General features: G+C 41.8%; 1 protein-coding gene across 7 annotated transcripts in view; it reads left to right on the top strand.

The window, feature by feature from the left end:
- Nucleotides 1–20382, top strand: part of EPB41L4B (erythrocyte membrane protein band 4.1 like 4B) — a 164084-nt gene that overhangs the window by 98874 nt on the left and 44828 nt on the right. For 6 of the 7 annotated variants that reach the window (XM_068671148.1, XM_068671150.1, XM_068671152.1 and 3 more), the window contains exons 17-19: nt 2843–2958; nt 10222–10347; nt 13697–13771. In XM_068671148.1, coding sequence (XP_068527249.1) covers nt 2843–2958; nt 10222–10347; nt 13697–13771 — 317 coding nt within the window. The remainder of the gene's footprint in view (nt 1–2842; nt 2959–10221; nt 10348–13696; nt 13772–20382) is intronic. The other variant, XM_068671151.1, reaches the window with a different exon arrangement.

Here is a 20382-nt window from a genome sequence, read left to right as displayed (position 1 = left end):
TCATTGCAGCTTGTGTTGGCAGCCCTGGGTGCCCTTTGGAGGCTGACCTCCAGCACCCTGGCTGTCAGCCAGTTCTCTGGGACCACAGTGTGGGACCAGAAACACCCAGGAAAGGAGATGCTGTCAGGGGTCTGGATAAGGACTGTGGCAACATGGGGGCAGGTGTCAGCGTCTGGCTGGAGGCTGGGTGAAAGGACCCCTGTTGGGAAAGTGTTTCTAGGAAGGATGGGGTCACCAGCCTGAGCCCAGTTTCAAGAAGAGGGTGCTTGTGACCGAAATATCTCAAGTGGAGATGCCTGGAAAGCCAAAAGGTCCATGTGGGCAATGTGCTATCCAGATGGAAACCTCCCAGTGAGGCTGGCGGGGGTGAGGTTGTGCACATCAGTTTGGCTACCTATTGGTTTTCCAAGGGACCATGGGCAAGTAGGAACTCCAGTTCCTACAGGCAGGAGCCATCCCTGAGCTTAGAGATGATTTTAAATGAATGCGAAGTGGAACTTGGAGAGACCCACCTGCTGGTACCTGGCATGTGGTTGAGAGAGGGAGAAGGATGCCTCCATTTCCTCCACTTACATATGCTCTGATAAAATCCCAGTGCCAATTCGCAGGACTCTGGGATGGAGAGGTGAAAATCACAGTATGCCCAGCCACAGTTCCTTTGAAATACTTCTGCATGTTTTACAGCAAGCACACAGCATGGGTCTTCATTACAGAAAACAAACCCAGGCCAGATCTGCCTGATTTTTCACATTCCAAGTCATTTGTCTACTTCGATTACTGGAAGAAATGAAATCAGGTGAAATAAATCTGACATGTGTGTTCATGAAGGTAGATCAGCAGAAGATGTTTTCATGCATTCAGCCTAATTACTGTATTTGCTGTGCTGCCCATCACCTTAAAGCTAGCACACACAGATCATATCTTTTCATGCAGCAGATTTTCCCCCATGTATTTTCAGTCACCGTACCAGGGACCACTGTGTTCAGCAGCAGATAGCATTGCAGTGCCAGCACTGCTCCCTAAGCCTAAATCAGCACAGCGACGTTGTACATGGATTACCACGTGCACATGAGCAGACCCACCAGCAGCAGCTGGGGCTATTGCAGAAAACAGCTGCCAACAAGCATGTTGTATAGCTTGCAGAATTTTTATGGCAGAAGATGACAAATGGAAAGAAGGGGCCCAGCTTGCCTCTCAGAATCTAGGTTGAGCTTACAGGTTATCACTTAAAAAAATAAATAAAAATCTTTTATTCCTGACCCGCTTGATGCAAAATTCCTTGTGTGACCCTGGGCAGAGAATGGTTTAATATAGCCTGAGTTTCAGGCTGGAATAGTGCTTTTTTAAAAAAAAAAAAACAACCACACAATGCTGCCAGATCCTTTCTTGAAATGAAAGCCTGGTTTTGCCAAGTCTTAATGCTGACTCAGTAAATGTATGCTTTTTTTTTTTTTAGGACATCATCTTTTTGCATTTTCTTTTCATATATCTATTTGCAAAGTTGAGTCAAAAGGCTAAAACAGCTTGGTTTCTGAAGCTCTCCCTTCAAGCAACAACAACAACACGAATCTAACTAGTCAGTTTTAAATCACAGCATTTGAATAATTCAAATAATGCACTTTTTCCCCTTCTATGTTCCTTCTTGACAGGAAATAGAATGTCTGTGTTTCTTTAAAAAAAAATAATTATCATTGTGTCTTCTCTTTGGGACTACAGTCTTATGGGTGGGGTAATTTATTCCCTGGTACCACCGAGCACAGTCTCATACCTATGGAAGGAACCATAATGCCAGAAATGCTGAACTCTGCCATCACCAGCTTGTGATGAGAGGCCACCAATGGGAGTTCAATGCTGATACCGTAACCCCTTCTAGGACATTATTACCTCTGATTATATTTCACCAATGCCAAAACCAGCTTTTTACTTATATCCCTGTAAGCTGGCATTAGCAGTTTGTCTCTAGTCAGCAAAAGCCTTAATGTATATTTAAACAGCTGTAGAATTAGATCTTGAGTGAGCAATATTTAATATTCTTAGGACAGCTTAAGAACCTGATCCAAACAAAACTGCAGGCAGTGCAAAGTTTTTATTGATTTCCGTGGTCTTTGAATCAGACTCCAGAGACTACCAAACTGTTTCCAACTATTATCACTTAGAATCTATGGAAAAAAGAAATGCAGGAGGCAGCAAGGATTCATTAAATTATCATGTAATGAAGCTCATTTTTCTCAGAATATTTGCAAATATACATATGTATGCCACACCATCCCTAAGACGTTGGCAGAGATCTTTCAAGGCTGTCTCAAAAATATTTTACCTTGTCTTTCTGTGTCAGTGGTGTGCTCAAAATCTCTGTTGACAAAGCATAGCAAATTCCTGACAACAGTCTTAAGGAGGCTGGCATATAAATAAAGATGTCTGAGAGGAGCCAAAAGCTATACTCTGATCTCTTTACACATCACATGTTCTGAGAGTGGCACCTTGGCTGCATAAATAATCCCTCTGGTGTCAGCTGAGTTTTAGAATATAAGGGAGTGGGGGAAAGAAATATGTAGCCCTAAGCTGGCAAAAACCCTGCTGAAACATAGGAATGGGAGAGGATGGGCAGGGGGAGGAATCGTTTGCTAAATAGAACAAGGAAAAATGATCCAACAGGCATAATTATGAAACGTTTTGGATGTTCTTACAGGGAAGATGGTTTGCTGATCACTGTCTCTTCAAATGTGGTTGAGTGATTTGTTCTGCTGTTCTTCTGTAGCCTCCCTTCAGACTGTTTTATCTTCTTTTCTTTCTTTCCTTCTTTCTTTCCTTCTTTCTTTCCTTCTTTCGGGCATCTTTTTAGAATTGAGCTCAGGACTTCCCCTTCTTTTTGATGAAACTTCTCATCTGAAGAAAATAGAAACGGAGAGTGTGAAGGTAGTTGGACCATGGCCACCCCTGCACGTCAGCATGAACAAGGTATAGCATATACATACATATTTTTACATGTATATGTCAGGGAGCCCCCTTATCACTTCAATATTCAGAAGCTGCTGCTTTTCACCTTCAATTCAAGTCAACATTAATCTGTAAATGTCTTGCTTTTTAATCACCTCTCACCATCTCCTCATGCAAGTGAGGTTTGGTTTTCAGATTTAGAACTTCCTTCTTTGCCTTGTAAAATTTCAGAAGCCGCTGCTACAATGCTTGGTGTAGTTTTAATTTGGTTGTGAACACTTAGTCATCTAGGCAGCCCGGAGCTGTAAAAATATAACACTTAAAATTATTAAAAAAAAAAAAAAAGAGTTGTTTCTGTACACAAAGAGTTTGTGTTAACTCCCCTGGCACCTGATGTTAGTGGGTGTTTCATAAGTGGACTATTGCTGGGGTGGCAAAACATCCATGCTGCTTCTACCAGAGACCACAGGACACCAGATCAGTGGCTCCTTGTATTCATGTGAGGCAAAATCCACTGTGCCTGTGCTGTGAAGTGCCTTCAGCTGATTCTGGATAGAGCCAGACTATGCAAAGGAGGCTTGTCCCTCAAAATTTATGAAAATTGCTGTTCTGAGCCATTGCACAGTTGTATGTGCTCTTGAAATGTACCAAGATTCACCACTGGAAAGCACCAACTAGCAAGCACCAACTAACCAAGCCCTCACATTACAGGCAGTGGGTTGTTGTGACCAACAAATAATTCTGAATTCTCGTGGTTTCTTCTTCAAGCACCACTTTCTGACCTCAGTCCTAGTGAAATGTGTACACGGAGCTTATAAAGCTAAAACAAACAAACCACGGGGCTTTGAGCAGAGTGTTGAGCAGCCTCTGCAGATGGCTTCTGCAATGAAAGAGGGACTTGCTGTAAATGTTGGGTTGCCTGGGCTGAAATGCCATTGAGCATCACCTAGCACAAAGGCAGCAGGGCAAGTTAGATAGAATTGAACGGCAATCCTTGAACTGTGGCAAGGTTTTTCAGCTGAGAGTGTGGCCTTCTTAAAGCTGCTTTGGTTGTGGTAGTTAACTAGCTACTGAGTCCAGCAGCAAACAGGTTTTAATGAGTGCTCACTGTGTCTGGTGTCTGGCAAAAAAAAATGAAGCTGTAACAGATCTATACCACACCACCAATTCCTATTCTACTAAGTCCTGTTTATTCCACACTTTTGTGTCCCCTGAAATATTATGCTTAAACAAAACCAGTGAAGCACTTACAAAGCTGCTTCATTTGCTCTATTTCTGAAAATAAAGCAATGATTTCCACATCTATTGTGGAGTCTCAACTTTCATTCCCTCTCTTCCTATTGCTAATTATTATTTTTTCAAGCAAAGTGCTTTGGGGCTGGAATTTGTCAGGCCTAATAATCCACCCAGAGGAGAATTAACAAGAAATTGGGTAAATTGGATTCAGCAGTTAATTAATTTGATTGTCCGCTACAGCAAACTCCATCTCATGGGAATGATGAATGGATGTGTCCAATCTCTTTTCCAGAGCTGTTTGGTACAGTGGATGTGTCTGTCCACCTACTAAATGATAAAAGTCAATTTCAACATGCATCTTACGCCCTTTGGTACTGGTGGACTTCTTAATCTCCAGAAGAGATAGACTTAAGTGTTGCAGCTGTGAATGTATTTCCAATTTTCTTTTTTGCAAGCCTTTTCGTGGAATAAATGTCTCCTATCCTCTCTGCTCCATGTGTGTGTATGTGTGTATATACATATATATATATTATAAAGCCAAATATTTATAATTAGGATTTCTGAAATCTTTGGACCCTAATCATTATTAGTCCAGATTACTGAAAAAGAAAGAATTATGATACAGCTACCCCTTTCACTGGTGTTATGCTCACCCGTCCTCTGTGCCCCTGAGTCCCAAGGTCAGAGGCTTCATGCTGGTAGTGGGGAGAAGGGGTGCTATGGTAAGTACCTCAGCAGGGGGGATGCGATATTCATGTTGATGGTTTCTTCCTCGTTCTAGGATCTGCTTGGGGCCTTCATTGTGTTTTTGCTAACACACTTTTACACCTTGCTCTTTCTTCACTGATCTGCAGCTTCACATTGCATCCAAATTTACTGTATGTGGTGGCTTTTACACGTGCTAGCTACTTTGTCTCTGTTCTCTTCATTACCCCTAAACCCAGTTTTGTCCAGCTCCAGGTCTGCATTTCTTTAACTGGCCATTGGTGGGTTGTTTATAACCAGGGGGTCTCCAGCACCAGCCTGCGCCCCTTCTGTTACCATCCCATGCCTGCGCTCCTCCTCACCACGTCCTGTGCCTCCACCTCGCAAGGCCTCTGTTTCCATGCCAGGCCTGTATTGCTTTATACTACATCATTACGGTAGCCATAAATATCTCTTTCTACAACGCATGACTGCTTGTATTACTGTTGTCTGTATAAAACAATTGTTGCTACAACTAGGTGTAGTAAAACAAAGAGCAGGCAGGTCAGGAAAGGTCCAGACGGGAAGCCTGACAAGCTGCAATATTGCGGCCTTGCACACTGTTCAAAACTTGTGTCCCACTGACTCTTCTCTTTACTACATGGGTCAGAGAGGACATAGGGAAACACAGCTACTGTAGCCCAGTAAGGCTGTCATAAAGCCTGGTACTGACAGGGGCAAAGTCTAATAACATTGAGCAACAGCATTTTATAAAATACATGTGATACCGGGAGTCAAAGGTTTGCTTCAAGGATATAAGCAAGACAAGATTTATTGGGAGTTGTATCTTTCATTAGACCAAATGGCAGTTGACCTGGAGAAGGTCTAGTGTATCTGACAGCTTAAAGTTGATTTTTTTTTTTGCTTTGTTTCTTTTTCCAAATATATTGTTCTAATAAAAAAAAAAATTCAGCTTCTGTTTGCAGACTTTATCTCAAATAAAAATAACACATAATCATACAGGTCTTACCACAATGATGTCTGTTCATAATTGTTAGTTATCGCATAGAAATTGTTATATAAATCACCTAGTGAGAAGGAAGTGATTTTCATGATTAGATTTTCAAGCATGTTGGCAAGTGTAGGTGATTCATTGATTCTTCACAAGTCTCCAGCCAGTGGGTTTAATACACATAAAATCCACTGTTTGGTTAAGAAGTGAGCATTGATAAATTGGCAGAGACAAAAGATCATGATTCTTGCTCTTGGTAAAAAGTTGATGTGGAGCAAAGCATGAACCTTTCAGAACAGAGGGAATGGAAATGTTCAGTACAAGAATGGTATTGCTGTGTTTCATGCAACCATTTTAGTATTCTGTATGTGTACTTAATATTCAGTTAGCTTTGCAAACCAAAGCTAGTGTCATCATTATCTAACACTGTACAAATCTGCCTTCAATTCTAGCATCAGGGAGTGTAATTGAATTTAAAGTAAATATTTGGGAAGAGTAAAACAAATCGAAGACCTCAATTATAAAAAAGAAAAAAAGGCATCTAGTATTCTATGTATATATATATATGAGCTTATTCATCCTACTTCTGTCAAACCCATTTAATTCAATTCTCCAGTGTTTTCCCTCTCTGGAAAAAGTAAAGTTCTGCTTTAGTGGTGAAAGTGATATGACACATTGCTATTTTATAGTGCCAGAAGAACCGGAGTTGGAAAATTGGAGTGTCGTCAGGTATCTTAACACTTGATATGGACTTTTTTTCTCATTTCTAAACCTTTTAGGATGACTTTAGATTGCAAGTTTAAGCCAGAAGATCATTTATTTCAAATGTAAGTTTGACTCTCAGATAGTCACTTGAAATCAGCATCTCAGATTTTTCAGAAATACATAATAAAAAAAATGATAGAATTGGAAGTTTCATTAACACTATGCTGTATTTAGTCTTCTAATAAGTTCCTCACTGAGTGCTCTTACTTTATAAATGAAAATAAAACTTTAATACCTGCCAACCTGGTACAACATCTGAATACCCAGCTGCTATCTATATGCTTCACTCATCATTGCAGGCAATAAGAATTCTGGAAACATGAGGTTTCTTTATTCCGTGGAAAAATAAAGTACATTACAGCTCTCATTCTTGCAGCAGTAGTGTATAGAGACTCCATAATGCAGTCAGGTTTTAGATCTTTGATATTCTAATGAACTAGCAAAATGAACTGTAGAAGGTACCATGTGGTTTTGTGTAATTATGAATTTTTTTGTTCCTTCTCAATGACAATTACACTTCAGGAGTTGAATTAGGAGAGGAACGGGGTTATATGTATAGATTAGTGACATTAAGGAACAATAGGAACTTCTATAGATGCTTAGAAACGCTAATAGTTTGAAGTAATGAGATACTACTTTATTCTGTGATTGGAGTTCATTTTAAGTCTGGATCTTTGGTGCCATTGCAAATGTATGTTTAATAGTCTGAGCTAATCAGCTGTGTGAGAGCTGAATTCAGTGATCATTCAGGTGTGCTGCACTGTGGCAGAAACTCTTTTACGCAAAGAAGCATTTGCCTTTTCAGATATGTTCAGACGCTAGAGGAGATCTGGGTCAAGTCGAGCAGTCCCAAGCCCCATGTGGCATTTGCATGCAGTCACATTTCCTCAGGGGGCAAGGAGAGGTGGGGGCCTTGGGCTGCTGGCTCAGCATCCGGGGAGCAGGACAAGGCCAAGCAGCCGACTGCAGCAGTGTCTGCTCTTCACGTGTGATCAGTCACCAGAGCTGCCGCTGCTCCTGGCAGGGTGCAAGCAAAGCAAGTTTGCTTGCTTGAAGGTTGAAACCCTTGTAGGATGACCCAAACAAGGGCTGATGCAGAACCGAGTGCCCAGGCATGGTTTCTTAAAAGGCTGTAACCTGCGGTGGCAGCATTTTTCCATTTTCCACCAAGGTTTTCCATTACTTTCCATTTCCCACCAAGCATTTGAACCTCTCTGGTTATGAGAATCTCAGTGTGAGACTCATGCATCAGACCCCACGTGGTGACAGACTCAACTAGGTGAAATTGTCTGATGTGATCTTGAGACCAGCAGGAGGTTTGGACCTTTGGGGGATTCCCAGCTTCAGGACAGCCCTGAGGGCCTTTGTCTTTCTCTTGGTCAACGTGGGGAAATTGGGCAGGAGGAGAAGAACATAAGGACTGAAAAATATTAATGTGGACAGGAACTTTTCAAGTTATGAAACAAGTTAAGTGTCCTAAACAAGCATCGGTTAACTTGATTTAGCTAGTGAAATGCAGTTGCTTAATCTTGCTTGGCTGGAATGCTATTTAATTAGTATCCAGTGTTAAAACAGAGGTGTGATTTTGCATAGCCTTTGGAAATGCCATTGCTTAGTGCATTATTCTTTCTGCTGTTAGAAATCAAAGCTATTAAAAGTTGACAATGATGACAGCTCTTTTGAAGAGTATAGGAGTGCACTGTGGCTACAAGGCTGTACTTTGAGGAAAGGTTGTGCTTTTGTTACAGTTCATTTTTTTTCCTTTTGATTATCTCCACTTCATAGTTTCATCAGTAGCCCAGAAAAAAACACCTGACAAATGAATACATCTTTTTTTTTTTTTCTTTTTCAGATGCTTGCCAGAACTGTAGTTGTATTCAAGACTAAATAGATGGCTACAGTTCCATAAGTTGCTCCAGTCAGAAGCTGTCACTTTTCATTTTAAATATTTTCTTTTTCCCTTAGGAAGAATGTGAAGAGAATGAAATGTCCAAAAATATCTTCCATTAAAAATAGTAAATGTGGCTTGGCAAATAAACATATAAGAATTATTACAGGAAAAAAAAAAAAAAAAAAGAATAAAGAGGACAACAAAAAAATCTCAGGATGGTCAATCTGTTAGCAGAAAGTTGTTCAGAATCATACCTGGCGGCTATGACATTTCGGATGTAGGAGCCTGCTAGACCAACTGTGCGTACACAGAAGAAATGTCTTGTAGTCTCAACAGAGTTCTGCAGAGATCTGTCTCTTCCCCTTGTAGTGTTTGCAGAATAATCTCAGGCAGTGTAATTCCAGTTGTGATTTTCTCAACTTGCATAAAGTGTACCCCTTTTTGTCTGTGATTCTTCTCAGACCTGAGAAGAGTGCAGAAGTGAAGGTGAGTGCAGAAGGAAGGATAAAGAAGACAGGTTTTGAAGTTTAAGGGCCAATCATATGGCGAATTAATAGGTAAGAATGTGCCAGTTCTGTCTTGAAGTGCTTTGCTAGAGTTTAACCTCAAGGGTATGCTCTGAACCTGGTTTACTGATGCCTTGTACCCTTTCCAGCTGGACAGGTTAGCAGGAAGCACAGTGAGATCTGAATGACGGCTTTATATGTCTGTTCTGTCCAGGCATATGCAGCTGCTCACTCTCTGCAGCGATGCAAGAAAAATGAATGCATAACCTAAGCCATCATTCGGTTGTAATTCAGGTCTCATTTCCAGAAGGAACAGGAAAGTTAGCAATGACTGTTATGCCATTGTTCAATTCTTCTCTAAAAATATATGAGAAACCACAGTTTGGTAGGTTAAAAGGTTGCATTTACAAGCCTGGTCTCATCCATACCCTGTTTGTTTATTCATTGTCCTTTTCTTTTCTCTTTTTTTCTTTCTTTTTTTCTTTTCTGCATGGGAAGTTTATTCATGCTGGCATTTCTGCTGGATGTTGTTTGTTCAAGGCACAAAACTTTTAGGTCATGTTTGAACAGGTCACTAAGCTAGCTGTCCCGAGGCTTTAGATTTCTGATCCAGATCATTGAGTAGGCAAGGGGTTGACATCAAGCGGAAGCAGCAGCAATGTTTAAACTTCCTGGGTTTTTCTGGTTTTGATAAAGGAGATTTTGCGTGTCTTGCAATTAATGGAGATCGCTTCAAATCCCTCTGGTTAAATTTGCAAAGCCCCTTTACACTCTTAGAGGGGTGTAAGAAAGCGATGTTCACCATAGTTTAGTGCTGTGAAACTTTCCCACTTCTACCTGCCTGGGATGTTTTGAAGACAGTACTTTGCTTCCTCGGTATGATCACAGGTTTGGCAACCACTCCAGAGCCTGGCTGAGCTTTTTCCATGCTTCTTAGCACCTTACATCTGTTTCTTGCTTCTGTTGCTCAGACTTCTCTGGTGGCTTTTTTTTTTTTTTTTTCTTGATAAAAGTATCAAGTCATTAAATGTTTTGAGAATTTTTACTGTGAAATGTATTTATCAGGGTATTAACATCTAACTTTTTATCCGGTATTGGTGAATCAAGTTATTACACATAGAAGTCTGACCTTTGGCCATCTTGTTAACATATTCATCTAACACTGTGCTTGTCTTTTACATAAAATACAGGGTGAAGAGAAAAAAGTACCTGAAAAGACCCTTCATGCCCCTGTGTCACCTTCCTCTGTACCTGATCACATGAAGTGCAACATCCTTAAAGCTCAAGTAGAAGCTGCTTTTAGAGTAGGCACCCAGGTAATCTGTGTTTGATGTTTCCAATTCCTAATTTTGGCATAGTTTACAGCAATTTTTAAAAACCACATTGTTCCTGAAGAAACACCGTATTTTATCAGGGTGACCACACTGACCTAGCTTTCTCTAGCTGCTCCACACTTTCTTCAGGTATGTCACCATGATCCATATGATGGAAATAGGAAATTTGTCCTACCTAATGAGATTAATACAGCTGAGAGAGGCTGTGGAAATAGGAGAGAAAGCCCCAGGAAATCTTTTTTTTTTTTTTTTTTTTAGGGTATTAACTTCAGATGTCTAATGTGAAATGTTAGCTAATCTATTGCTTTCTTACTTCTCTGAGTGCCTTTTACTAAATTTCAAGCTGCTATTTTCACTGCTTGGTCAGTGTTTAGACAGAGCATGTTTTAAAAACACCACAGCAAGTTTTGCAATATTGTCATGCAACTGAAAACTCCTGCTGGATAGCAAGACTGTAGCAAAATGATTTCCCAGTCAGAGGTACATCTAAGTGAAACCTAAAATCCGTGATTCTTTGCAAGTGTAATTAGCAGACAGAAGATAATGTTATTTGTGCCAAAAGTAAAGCCAGACAGAATGCTTCAGGAACAAAAGTAGAGACAGAAGGATTGATATGGCTTATCCCAAGCTCCTGTGGTATCCTGGTGCATACTATTCTCTTTGAATACAGATTATGTTGGTGTTGCCATTGCTTTGTTTCCTTTCACAATAACATAGCAGGTCAACTTGCCCTGCGAAGGATTTTGTTAACAATCATATTTGTGCATTTGTTGTTCCCTTCCCTGGCAGATCTTTCATCTGAGAACTAGATTACATCTGGTTTAGATAGACCTAAGGAAGTACCAAAATTTGGTTGTTCTGACTGCCCTAGATTTCAAGAACAGAAACCATAAATCTGGCAGCATGTGAGGGAAGGAGGTTGGGGTTTTTTCCTTTTTTTTTTTTTTCTTTTTTTTAATTTTCTTAAAGCAGTTCTATCACCTCTTTCTGAGTTCTGCGCTATATCAGCTGTGTTTTATGCAGCCTGTTTCTTGTCTGATTGCCCTTGGATTTGCCCTCTGTTTTTCCTGTAGGTCCTTTATCTATAGGATGTCATGGTGTATTTCTCACGCTTGTATTTTCCCCCAAATTTGCTTAATGATCACGTTTGATTGGATAGTTAAAGACTGGAAGCTGTGCATGCCGCTGCATTCAGAGTACAGCATTACCGAGGCAAGAAGGAAATGTGCTAAGCATATGCATCTCTCAGTTCACCTGCCCTGCCTTAATTTTCACCCTGAGGTTTTCCAAGAGAACATCCCGGGTTGCTTTTTCATCATGCCATAACTGTGTTCTTCAGCTGCTGCTATGTTGTAAATAAGTTTCGGAGCAAGCTGAGCATCCCTTTTCTCCTTCTCCTTCACCTGTGTTGTTTTGCACAAGGCTCTAGCAGTCAGGTTGGATTAAGTACACGTCTGTATGCTTGCCCCCTTGAGAAAAGCCTTATGATTTCAGGAGGGGAAGGATGACTGCTACAGGATGGCACATCTTGTGCAAATATAATGGCATGCAGTTCAACTTGAAATCCCTCTAGCTTTCAACGCTAAAGAAGCATGGTTTAAAGTGGTAGCCAGTAAGTTAGGATGTCACCTTGGTCTTGGAAATCCTCATTCAGCTCCCTGCTTAGCCACAGAATTGCCTGTGCTTCTGAGATGAGTTCGCACCCCTCCTGTCACATGTGAGTGAGAATGATTACCCTTCCCAGCTGCATTACAAAAATAAGTAGGCAGAGATGAGGCAGTGGTGAGCTGTTACAGTAAGAAGCTGTAGCTAGACAAGTGCTGGGAAGGATAGACAAAAGGATAGACTGTGAAGGAGGGAGACGAAACCTACCATCTATCACCTAGAAAGCAGGAGGGTAGAGGGGGCTACATGAAGGTCCCGATAAACCACCTTACCAGCATGCCATAAAATCATCCAGTAATCTCCTCTACTCCCCCCTCCACGAAAAATTAACTGGATACCGGTAGCTAAACCATTTCCCAGTGGGAATTCAGTCACCTTCAGGGAAAAGGGAGTGGGAATGGCATTACAGTGCCCAGAGACACTTGAAGCATCCTTTCGAGGGAGCAGCTAAGAAATAGTTTCTCCATGGCAGACAGTCATTGAACACCATGTATTCCTTCAGGGCTGTGATCATGCCCCTGTTTGACCATATCTGATACCTGTTGCTGCCCAGTACTTCTGGAGGACTAACCCTGCTGCCCTCTGCCCAGCACTGTCTTTTGACTCTGGTAAATCCTTGAGAAGTCCTGCCTTCTGGCCTTGTTCTTAGAAGCATGCCCCTCCAATTTCTCGTCTCTTGTCTTCTGTATTGTCATATTTCAACATACAGGGCAGCCAGGGCAAGAAGTATATCTAGGTTCTACAAAGGACAGTCTGTATTTCAGTTGCTGTAATGCAAGACAGGCCAATTTTTCTGATGTAGGGCATAGATCTTCATTTCACGGTACCACAAGAAGCTGAGGATTTGCTCCCCTCTACCTTGTAAAAGGAAGAAGAAAGAACCAGACTCTGTCTTATGCACACAATGTTTGAGATAAAATGTTTTCTTAATGGCTGGATAGAATATCTACTAATATATTTTTTGAACATCCCCAAAAGTCTGTGGTCTGACCCATCCTGTATGAAGTTTCACGAGGGCATCTTCATTATATATTTAGGTGTAAAAGTGTGAAAAAAATATTGGTGCACCATAGGATCAGACCCAAAATTGCCAAACTGTTGCTTGAAATATTTGTACCAGCTCTCTCTTCTAAGCAATGGGAATATTTTCAGTACCATATGCTACTAACATCAGGATGTGACAAGATTATAAAGGCATCTCCTGCATGTAGTAGAAGAAAATGTTCCTTGTTAATACTGAGAATGGAGTAAATGTTTGTGAGTGGAAAATAAAAACAGAGGCAGGAAATTTTATGTAGTTTTCTTTCTTTTTGGCAACTAGACACCAACACAAGAGAGAGACTTAGAAATTAATGATTCCAATACTCATGGTCTCAAATATAAAAACAGGGAAAATTATGCAATACATTTGAAAATACATACTGCAAGATGGTCTTTGCAGTGCCTCATTTCAGAATTATGGTGAAGAGCTGTTTATCACATTCCTAGGGGGCAATGCACCATCTCCCATGGCAATAGTGCTGACTTAGAGACTGAAAATTTGTAAGTTTATGGTGCCAATCACTGAGCCCCGCATGTGGTTCAGAGTTATGGAGCAGCAGGAAACTAACGGGAGCGAGTTTGTTTATTTGGTGAAGATGGAAATATTTATGTGCCGTTCTGCTAGCTGGAGAATCAAACTACAGCGTGCATGGGGATGCTTGGAACCGAATCCAGGAGCACACTGCTGCAGACACCACAGGTGAGAAACGAGAGGAACCCACACGTGACTGTGGGAATCTACCGTTCGCACGGGGCATGCCATCCTGTAGGTATCTCTAGGTCTGGAGCAAACCAGTAGCATTTCACAACACACCCTTCAAACTGTGCCACGGGGGTCTGCCACCTTCCAGCTGACAGACTGCATATCACAGTTCCCACATAATTAAGCTCCAGGGGAGCACTAAACACTGCAAAGCGCCTGACATTTTTACTTTTTTTTTTCATACTTTTTTTTTTCATTTATTCCAGACTTCATTTGAGAGCGAGTGGTATAAAGCAGCGATGAGGAGCTGCCAGAATACAAAAGACCAGCTCTCCCTGGCATTTAAAACCCCTTTGCAGCTTGTATGAGTCAGTGCTGATATGCTGTGGTTGATCAGATGACTTGTTAGTATCACAAAGAGTCCCTTTTGCCAAATGGTTCATGGTCCAACTGATGGGCAAAAGACACCAGCAGGTTTTAGTTGCTATTTATACCCACTTGGGCTCTGGGCAAATCCTAATTATCCTTGGAATTAAGCACAGGCTCTTGATCAAATGTTCAACTATCTCAGCAGGGCTTTTTCTTTTGGCGGAGAATGTGTGTTGTGTTTTAGTTGTTCGTCTTCTGCAAGTGGTGTTTGTATTCCCCACCTGTTACCCAGACTTTCCAAAATCCTTGTGTTGGTGTAAGTCTAGCAGGTTATCATCGTGAAGGACTTGAGCTCCTGTTTCTCAGAGATTTTTACCACAGCTGGTTTTTGCATGCCTTGCATCCTCCTCTGCAGACAAGGAAGGCCAAGCTCATTTTTAAGACACATTTTTGCAGTGCAGTTGTGGAAGCCAAAAACAGAGGTGACATTGCCCCTTCCATACTATGCTGCTCCTCACTGAGCACTGTGGGTTGCTTTCTAAGAGAAAACTGGTGGGAAAAGGTAGTTTGGATATGTGGAGTTATTTATAGATAGCGTGCAGAATCCTACTCCCATCAGCACAAGAGCTTCCTGGCTTACTGCTCAAAGCAGTACTGACCGCAGGAGCTGGGCTCTAGGCTTCCCTCCCAGCTTTTCCTCAGGTTGTTTGCTCTGCCTTTTCTTTGGGATTTCCTCCTCCTGTTCTCACACACAGTACTACTGGCCAATGCCCTACATCTCCGCTCCTGCTTTATCAGCCCCAAGGGAAGCTCTTGGCCAAGGTGGGGTATCCTTGGGTTCAGCCAGGTTTGGGTTCTTCAGCAGTTGATTCCCGTGCCTTAATTCTCTGTCAGAAAAGGGATATTTACATTGAACAAAGGGACAGTCACTCCTCTGGCCCCTTTCACACACTGCCTTTCTTCACAAGCTTATACACATGTAAATTTTTAGGTCAGCATCGATAGCCATCTCTCCTTTTCCTCCCTGTCCTAGAAGCAGGTACAGACCGATGATAACGTAGTTTTGCCTTAAGTTTTGCAAATACATGAAGAAGTGCAGGTTGCTTGTGCTGTCTCAGGTTGCCTCATCCAGAAAATGTCTCGGGATGTGTGTGGGTACAGGTGTCACCCTGCAGCCTATATGCTCCACGTAGATGCAAGCCTTGGCTACAAATGTAAATGAGACTGGGACCTATGCATTATTTATGGCAGAAAGGGTGCATAAGTGAGGTGACTCATGGTGCTAGTCTTCCCTGGTTACATTTTTGATGATTCTTTTCCGTTTTCATTGTGCTTTGCCCTTTAAGGAAAGATGTAAGTGTAAGGCCTTGTCAGCGTGAAAGTCTGGGTGTGTTTGCCCTGTGCTCCTAGAAAAAATTCACTGTCTTTATATAAGCTGAGTCTTTGGAGCTTTATTCACGTAAGGGGATCTGGATTCCAGCCCTAATCAGGTCATGAATGAAAATAGAGTAGGTAAGGGGGAGACACTTGAGGATTTATAATCTTGGGCGATCTTTCTTATAATAGGACTTAAACAAATTCTTCTGGATTCCCAGAGGTGGTCTCAGCTTTCACTAGATGTTGACTTAAGTACGTCGAAACCATCAGCTTTTCCAACATTTTAACCTCTTTCCATCACGAGTTAGATCTTGTTTGCTTCCCTCTCCTTCCTCCCTCCCTCTGCTCATCCTTATTCACGGCACAGAGCAGCCCCGCGATTTGTCAGTCTTTGTGTGGAGATCAGGACCGGGTTTATGTGCGTGCAGCAGGTCACAGCTGAGGTGTTCACGCTGTGGGGGAAGCTTGTGCAGCTCCTGATGTACGCGGTGCCTCGCCGAAGCCCTTGCTGTTAGTCACCCAGGTGGATGAGCAATAAACGCTCCAGCAGATTTCGGGCTAAGTAAAGAGAAGCAACCGCGCTGGGAGTCTCGGCTCGAACAACAGCCAGTGCACATCACGTTGCTGATAATTGTTCATAACAATGGAATTTAAAAATGGCTCGGCTTCACATTCCCTGCCTTCAGTCTCTGAAGGGAAACAGGTTTGCTCAGCTTTAAAAGTGAGGCTACAGGAAAGAAAAGGTGTCAGAGGTATAAAAATACAAGTTTTTGAATGCATGTCGGCCAGGATGACCAATATATGATACACGGAAGCTCACTGTAAGTGTGTCAGCCATGTTACCTCAAAGATAGAGGAAAAGATGCCTCAGCTTTGCTGAGGAGGGCAGGGAGGATTTAAATAAACAGGATGTTGGAAAGAGGGAAATCTTTAATTTATTCCCCGGGATGCTGGAGGCAAATGCGGCAGCGGTGTCACAAGACTGTGACAACACGTTGATATGTGGGTTACGTCTTCTCGCTGGCACGTCTGTTAGTGCCAGTACGTGATCAGACGAGTGCTGTTAATTGTGGTGATGTGCTGGAGCCCTGCCATAGCCTGGGAGATGTGTGGTGCTAGGCACTGCTCAGGGGGAAAAAAAAAAAACAGCAAAAATCACAAAAATCAGTGGTCCCTTCCCAAGAGACTTAAACATTGTGTTTTTCTGCCTGAAATGATTCGTTTGACATATTAAATCACCAAGGTAGGTTTACCTTGGCAGGATGTTTTTCCCAGTGATGTGTTGCTTAGCCCATATTATCTAATGAGAACAGCCAACAATCAGCGTGTTTGACAAATGACAAAAATGTTGATAAAGAGCTGAAAAACCTGTTAGGCATCAGGCCTGCTTAGCATCATCAAACAGGTAGAAAGGGCCAACAAGGTGAAGTGCTTCCAGACCACTGCACTGAGACCATTGCTTCTTTACCTTTGAAGATCTCCAAATGTGAAAGCTGTGACATTCCTCCCTCCTTTCTGTCGCTGAGAACTTTGTGAAATTGCTAAGTAAGAGAGATCGTGTGTTTCATAAGATCCTTTCAGTCTCTTTCTTTCTCGGACAAGAATCTGACCCTCACTCTTGGCTGCAGCGATCAGTTTCTTCATTAAGCCTTTTTTTGTTGATTCAAATTAATCCTGTTGTGGATTAGATGAGAGCTGCAGAGATTTCCCTTGTGGTGGAGGAGGGACACACAGTGCACTAGCTCCCCTGGACGTTTGGTTGAACTTTGAAGACTGGAACCCGTGTTGTGCAGTGCTTTGTTGGAGGCTCATCAGCCCAAAGTCCCAGCCAGAATTAATTGTCTGTGCAGAAGCACCTGGAAGACTCTAGCCAAAGTTTGGTCTTTCCTGCATTGTCCTACTCGGCATACACCCAGTGCAACCAAATGCCATTTCGAGGTCCTGTTGCCCATCTTCCTAGGGCTAGCTCTTCCTTCACAAGAAAATAGAAGGAGCTACTCTTCACTAGGCAAATCCAGCCACTGGGGCTTATGAATTCAGACATACAATTGTTCCTTTGGGACAAAAGCATTCCCACTCCTGCTGGAGAGCTCAGCAGCATCCGAGGTGGTATCCCTGGAATGTCCCTTTCCCTCTCTAAGGCTCCAAAGGATCTGGCTGCTGGGACAGCATCAGAGCTGCTGAGTGCTCAGCTCAATTGAAAAGCAGGCTGAAAACTGTCAGGGCCAGCCTGGCAGCCTGTATGTAGATTGCTTAGAGAGCCGTGAGCACAATTTGGTGTTACTCAAATGTTTTTATCCTCTTCATCTTTTGTTGAGACTAATGTTTCTTAGCAGTCATTTATGAAGAGAACCCGTACAATGGTGTTTCTGTCTGTGCGTGTTTCTTGTCTCTAGACTGAGAAAGTAATGCTTTAGCTTAGTTTCTAGTGCTACCAAGAAAGTTTATGGCATATTAAATTTGAACTTTTTTTTTTTTTTCCTCTGGGCCTAGTGCAGATAAGAGAGTAGAAAAGACGAATGATATTTAGCGGATGGATTGCATGGCTCAACACTTAATTTCGTTTGCCTTGAAATCTGGTAGCCAGAAGAGCCAGCTTGTGTCTCTTTGGGTAATTATCAAATTAATCTGATTCTGTGTAAATGATGTTTGCAGGTCTGCCATGCCCCACATGCCCTGAGACCTCTTCCTCTCAGAGCAGCAGCCTCTGGGTGAAGGAGAACCTGCCTTGGCTAGGGGAGTCTGAGCAGCTCCATGGCACTGCCTCTTGTCCTTTAACACATCTCAGTGCTGGGCTTTCTGTGGGTGATGGAGACCTACTCATGGTGGAGTAGCACAGTGCTGTGGAAATCCAAATCCTGGCCCAAGCACATGAGCTCAGAGCATCTAGGCATGTTATTGTGAGAGTGTGTGTATGTGTTGTGTACAAGTGTAACTCTTGTTATACGTTATGGGTCACATCTTTTCATTAAGGTGGAGGATGTCTTTGCATGGTCGTTGAGTGTTATTTGCTGAAAGCCCCCAGTTTATAGTGAGATTACTTGCTCACTAGTCTTGTAGTACTTATTTGCAGGTACACCAGTCTTTTCTGTTCTCTAAACCATGAGTAATAATTGAGAAAATTAATACAAAGGGAAGTTACTCAGGATGCTGGCCATGCCATTGAGGAGCTTCTTGAGAAGCAGACTTAACCTTCTAATGCATACAAGTCAAAATAGAATGATAATGTAGTCACAGAACTGAAAAGAAACCAAGGGCCAGTTATTAGGGAATAATACAATGAAGCCCTCTCAACTGGCTAATGAGATCTCATGGTGTTTAAGTAGGTGGAATTTTAATCATTCCGTTCTTGGTTGCAGCCTCTGCATTGCATCTTCCATCCCCACGTTCTCCTTTCTGTTGTTGTGTTCAAGTGCATCTTAAAATGCAGCTCAATTAATTTGGTGAAAATTGAAATAAAGTAAAAATTAGGGTTTTAAAAGATAGCCAATTTGATGCATAATAAGCAGCTAGCTTGTCAGGCTTAACAATAAAATGTTGCTAAGACATCAGTGTGCGAGAAGACGCTGTGTATTAAGTTTCTGACAGCTGGATTCATGTTTACAGCTTTCAGAAACCCAACAGCTTTATAAAAAGCATTGTAATTTCTTCAGAACAAAGAAAAATTACTTAAGTGCTCATCTATGCCAACAAAAAGTGATTTTCAATGCTTTCTCTCAATTCCTTAAAAAAAATAAAACATCTTCTTTCTTTCCAAGAGAGCACTAGATTGTGACTAAATATTAGTCTAGGCAGAGCTACTAGGTGGCCAGTAGGAAACAAAACAAACAAACGAACAAACAAACAAAACAACAACAACAATATTTTCTAGAACTGAGCTAAATTTCTTACAATTACAAATTTCTTAAAATTAAAAAATCACACTCCTTGTCCTGAAATTATTCAGGACATGATGCTAATTCACTGAGCACTTCAACTATAAAACATTTGGTGGCTGAGTTACAATGGTGACAATGGTGTAATTGTGACACCCCTTTATCTGACTCCTTAATATTTAAATCATTCTCCCAGGATTTAAGAAACTTCTGGACGAGGAGATTAAATCCAAATATGTAAGAGCACTGTGCTGGGGTAGAGCTTCTCCAGTGCCTATTATGGGTCCTGTTCTCCTTTCTGGAGACAGACCTGCTGATGATATTGATGACAATTTCAGTATTAATATACAAGGTGCAGAAACTAACAGGGAGGGCTAAGAGGGACTTAAGTCAAAATACTCCTCAGTCAAAACACTCCCCAAAATACTCCTCAGGTACTTGCCCGGGCTGTAGGTGTCCCAGGAGTCAATTCGCTTTCTGCCAGGCTCCCCATGGCCCCAGTTTAATTGTCCATATAGATAATTGTGTGTACCAGCTTGCACTGCCTGTTCCCACCATGGCTGATGCTCTGGTAAATAACGACCTGTGAAGTGGCAATGGGGGTTTGTGCACCCCAGCACAAGGGGGAAATGGGCCTAAAACTATCACAACTTGGGTGATTTCCCCAGTCACTGAGCATCCTCTTGGTATTTTGTAGTTCATCAGTAATGTAAAGAAGAAACTCAGGCCTTGATTTCCTTTCTTTTTCTTGTGAGTACCCTAAAATGGAATATATCAATTTGTGTTGAATGGAAAGTCTTCTCAAATTTACAATTTTTTTATGTGCCTGTGAAGTCCTTTGATTTGATTTGATGTGAAGGAACCTGTCCTTTTTGAAGAGGATGAGACTGACACGTTTAATGCAATTTGATCTCAACCAGTGTCCTCAAATTATTTTGGTTCAGATGTTGAAAGCTGAAGAATGACTCTGTTGTAGGCCTATATCAG

The sequence above is a fragment of the Anas acuta genome, chromosome 2, assembly GCF_963932015.1.
Source record: "Anas acuta chromosome 2, bAnaAcu1.1, whole genome shotgun sequence".
In the NCBI taxonomy this organism is placed as follows: Eukaryota; Metazoa; Chordata; class Aves; order Anseriformes; family Anatidae; genus Anas; species Anas acuta.
The sequence above is the reverse complement of the archived record's forward strand: the minus strand, read 5'-3'. Positions and strand labels throughout refer to the sequence as shown.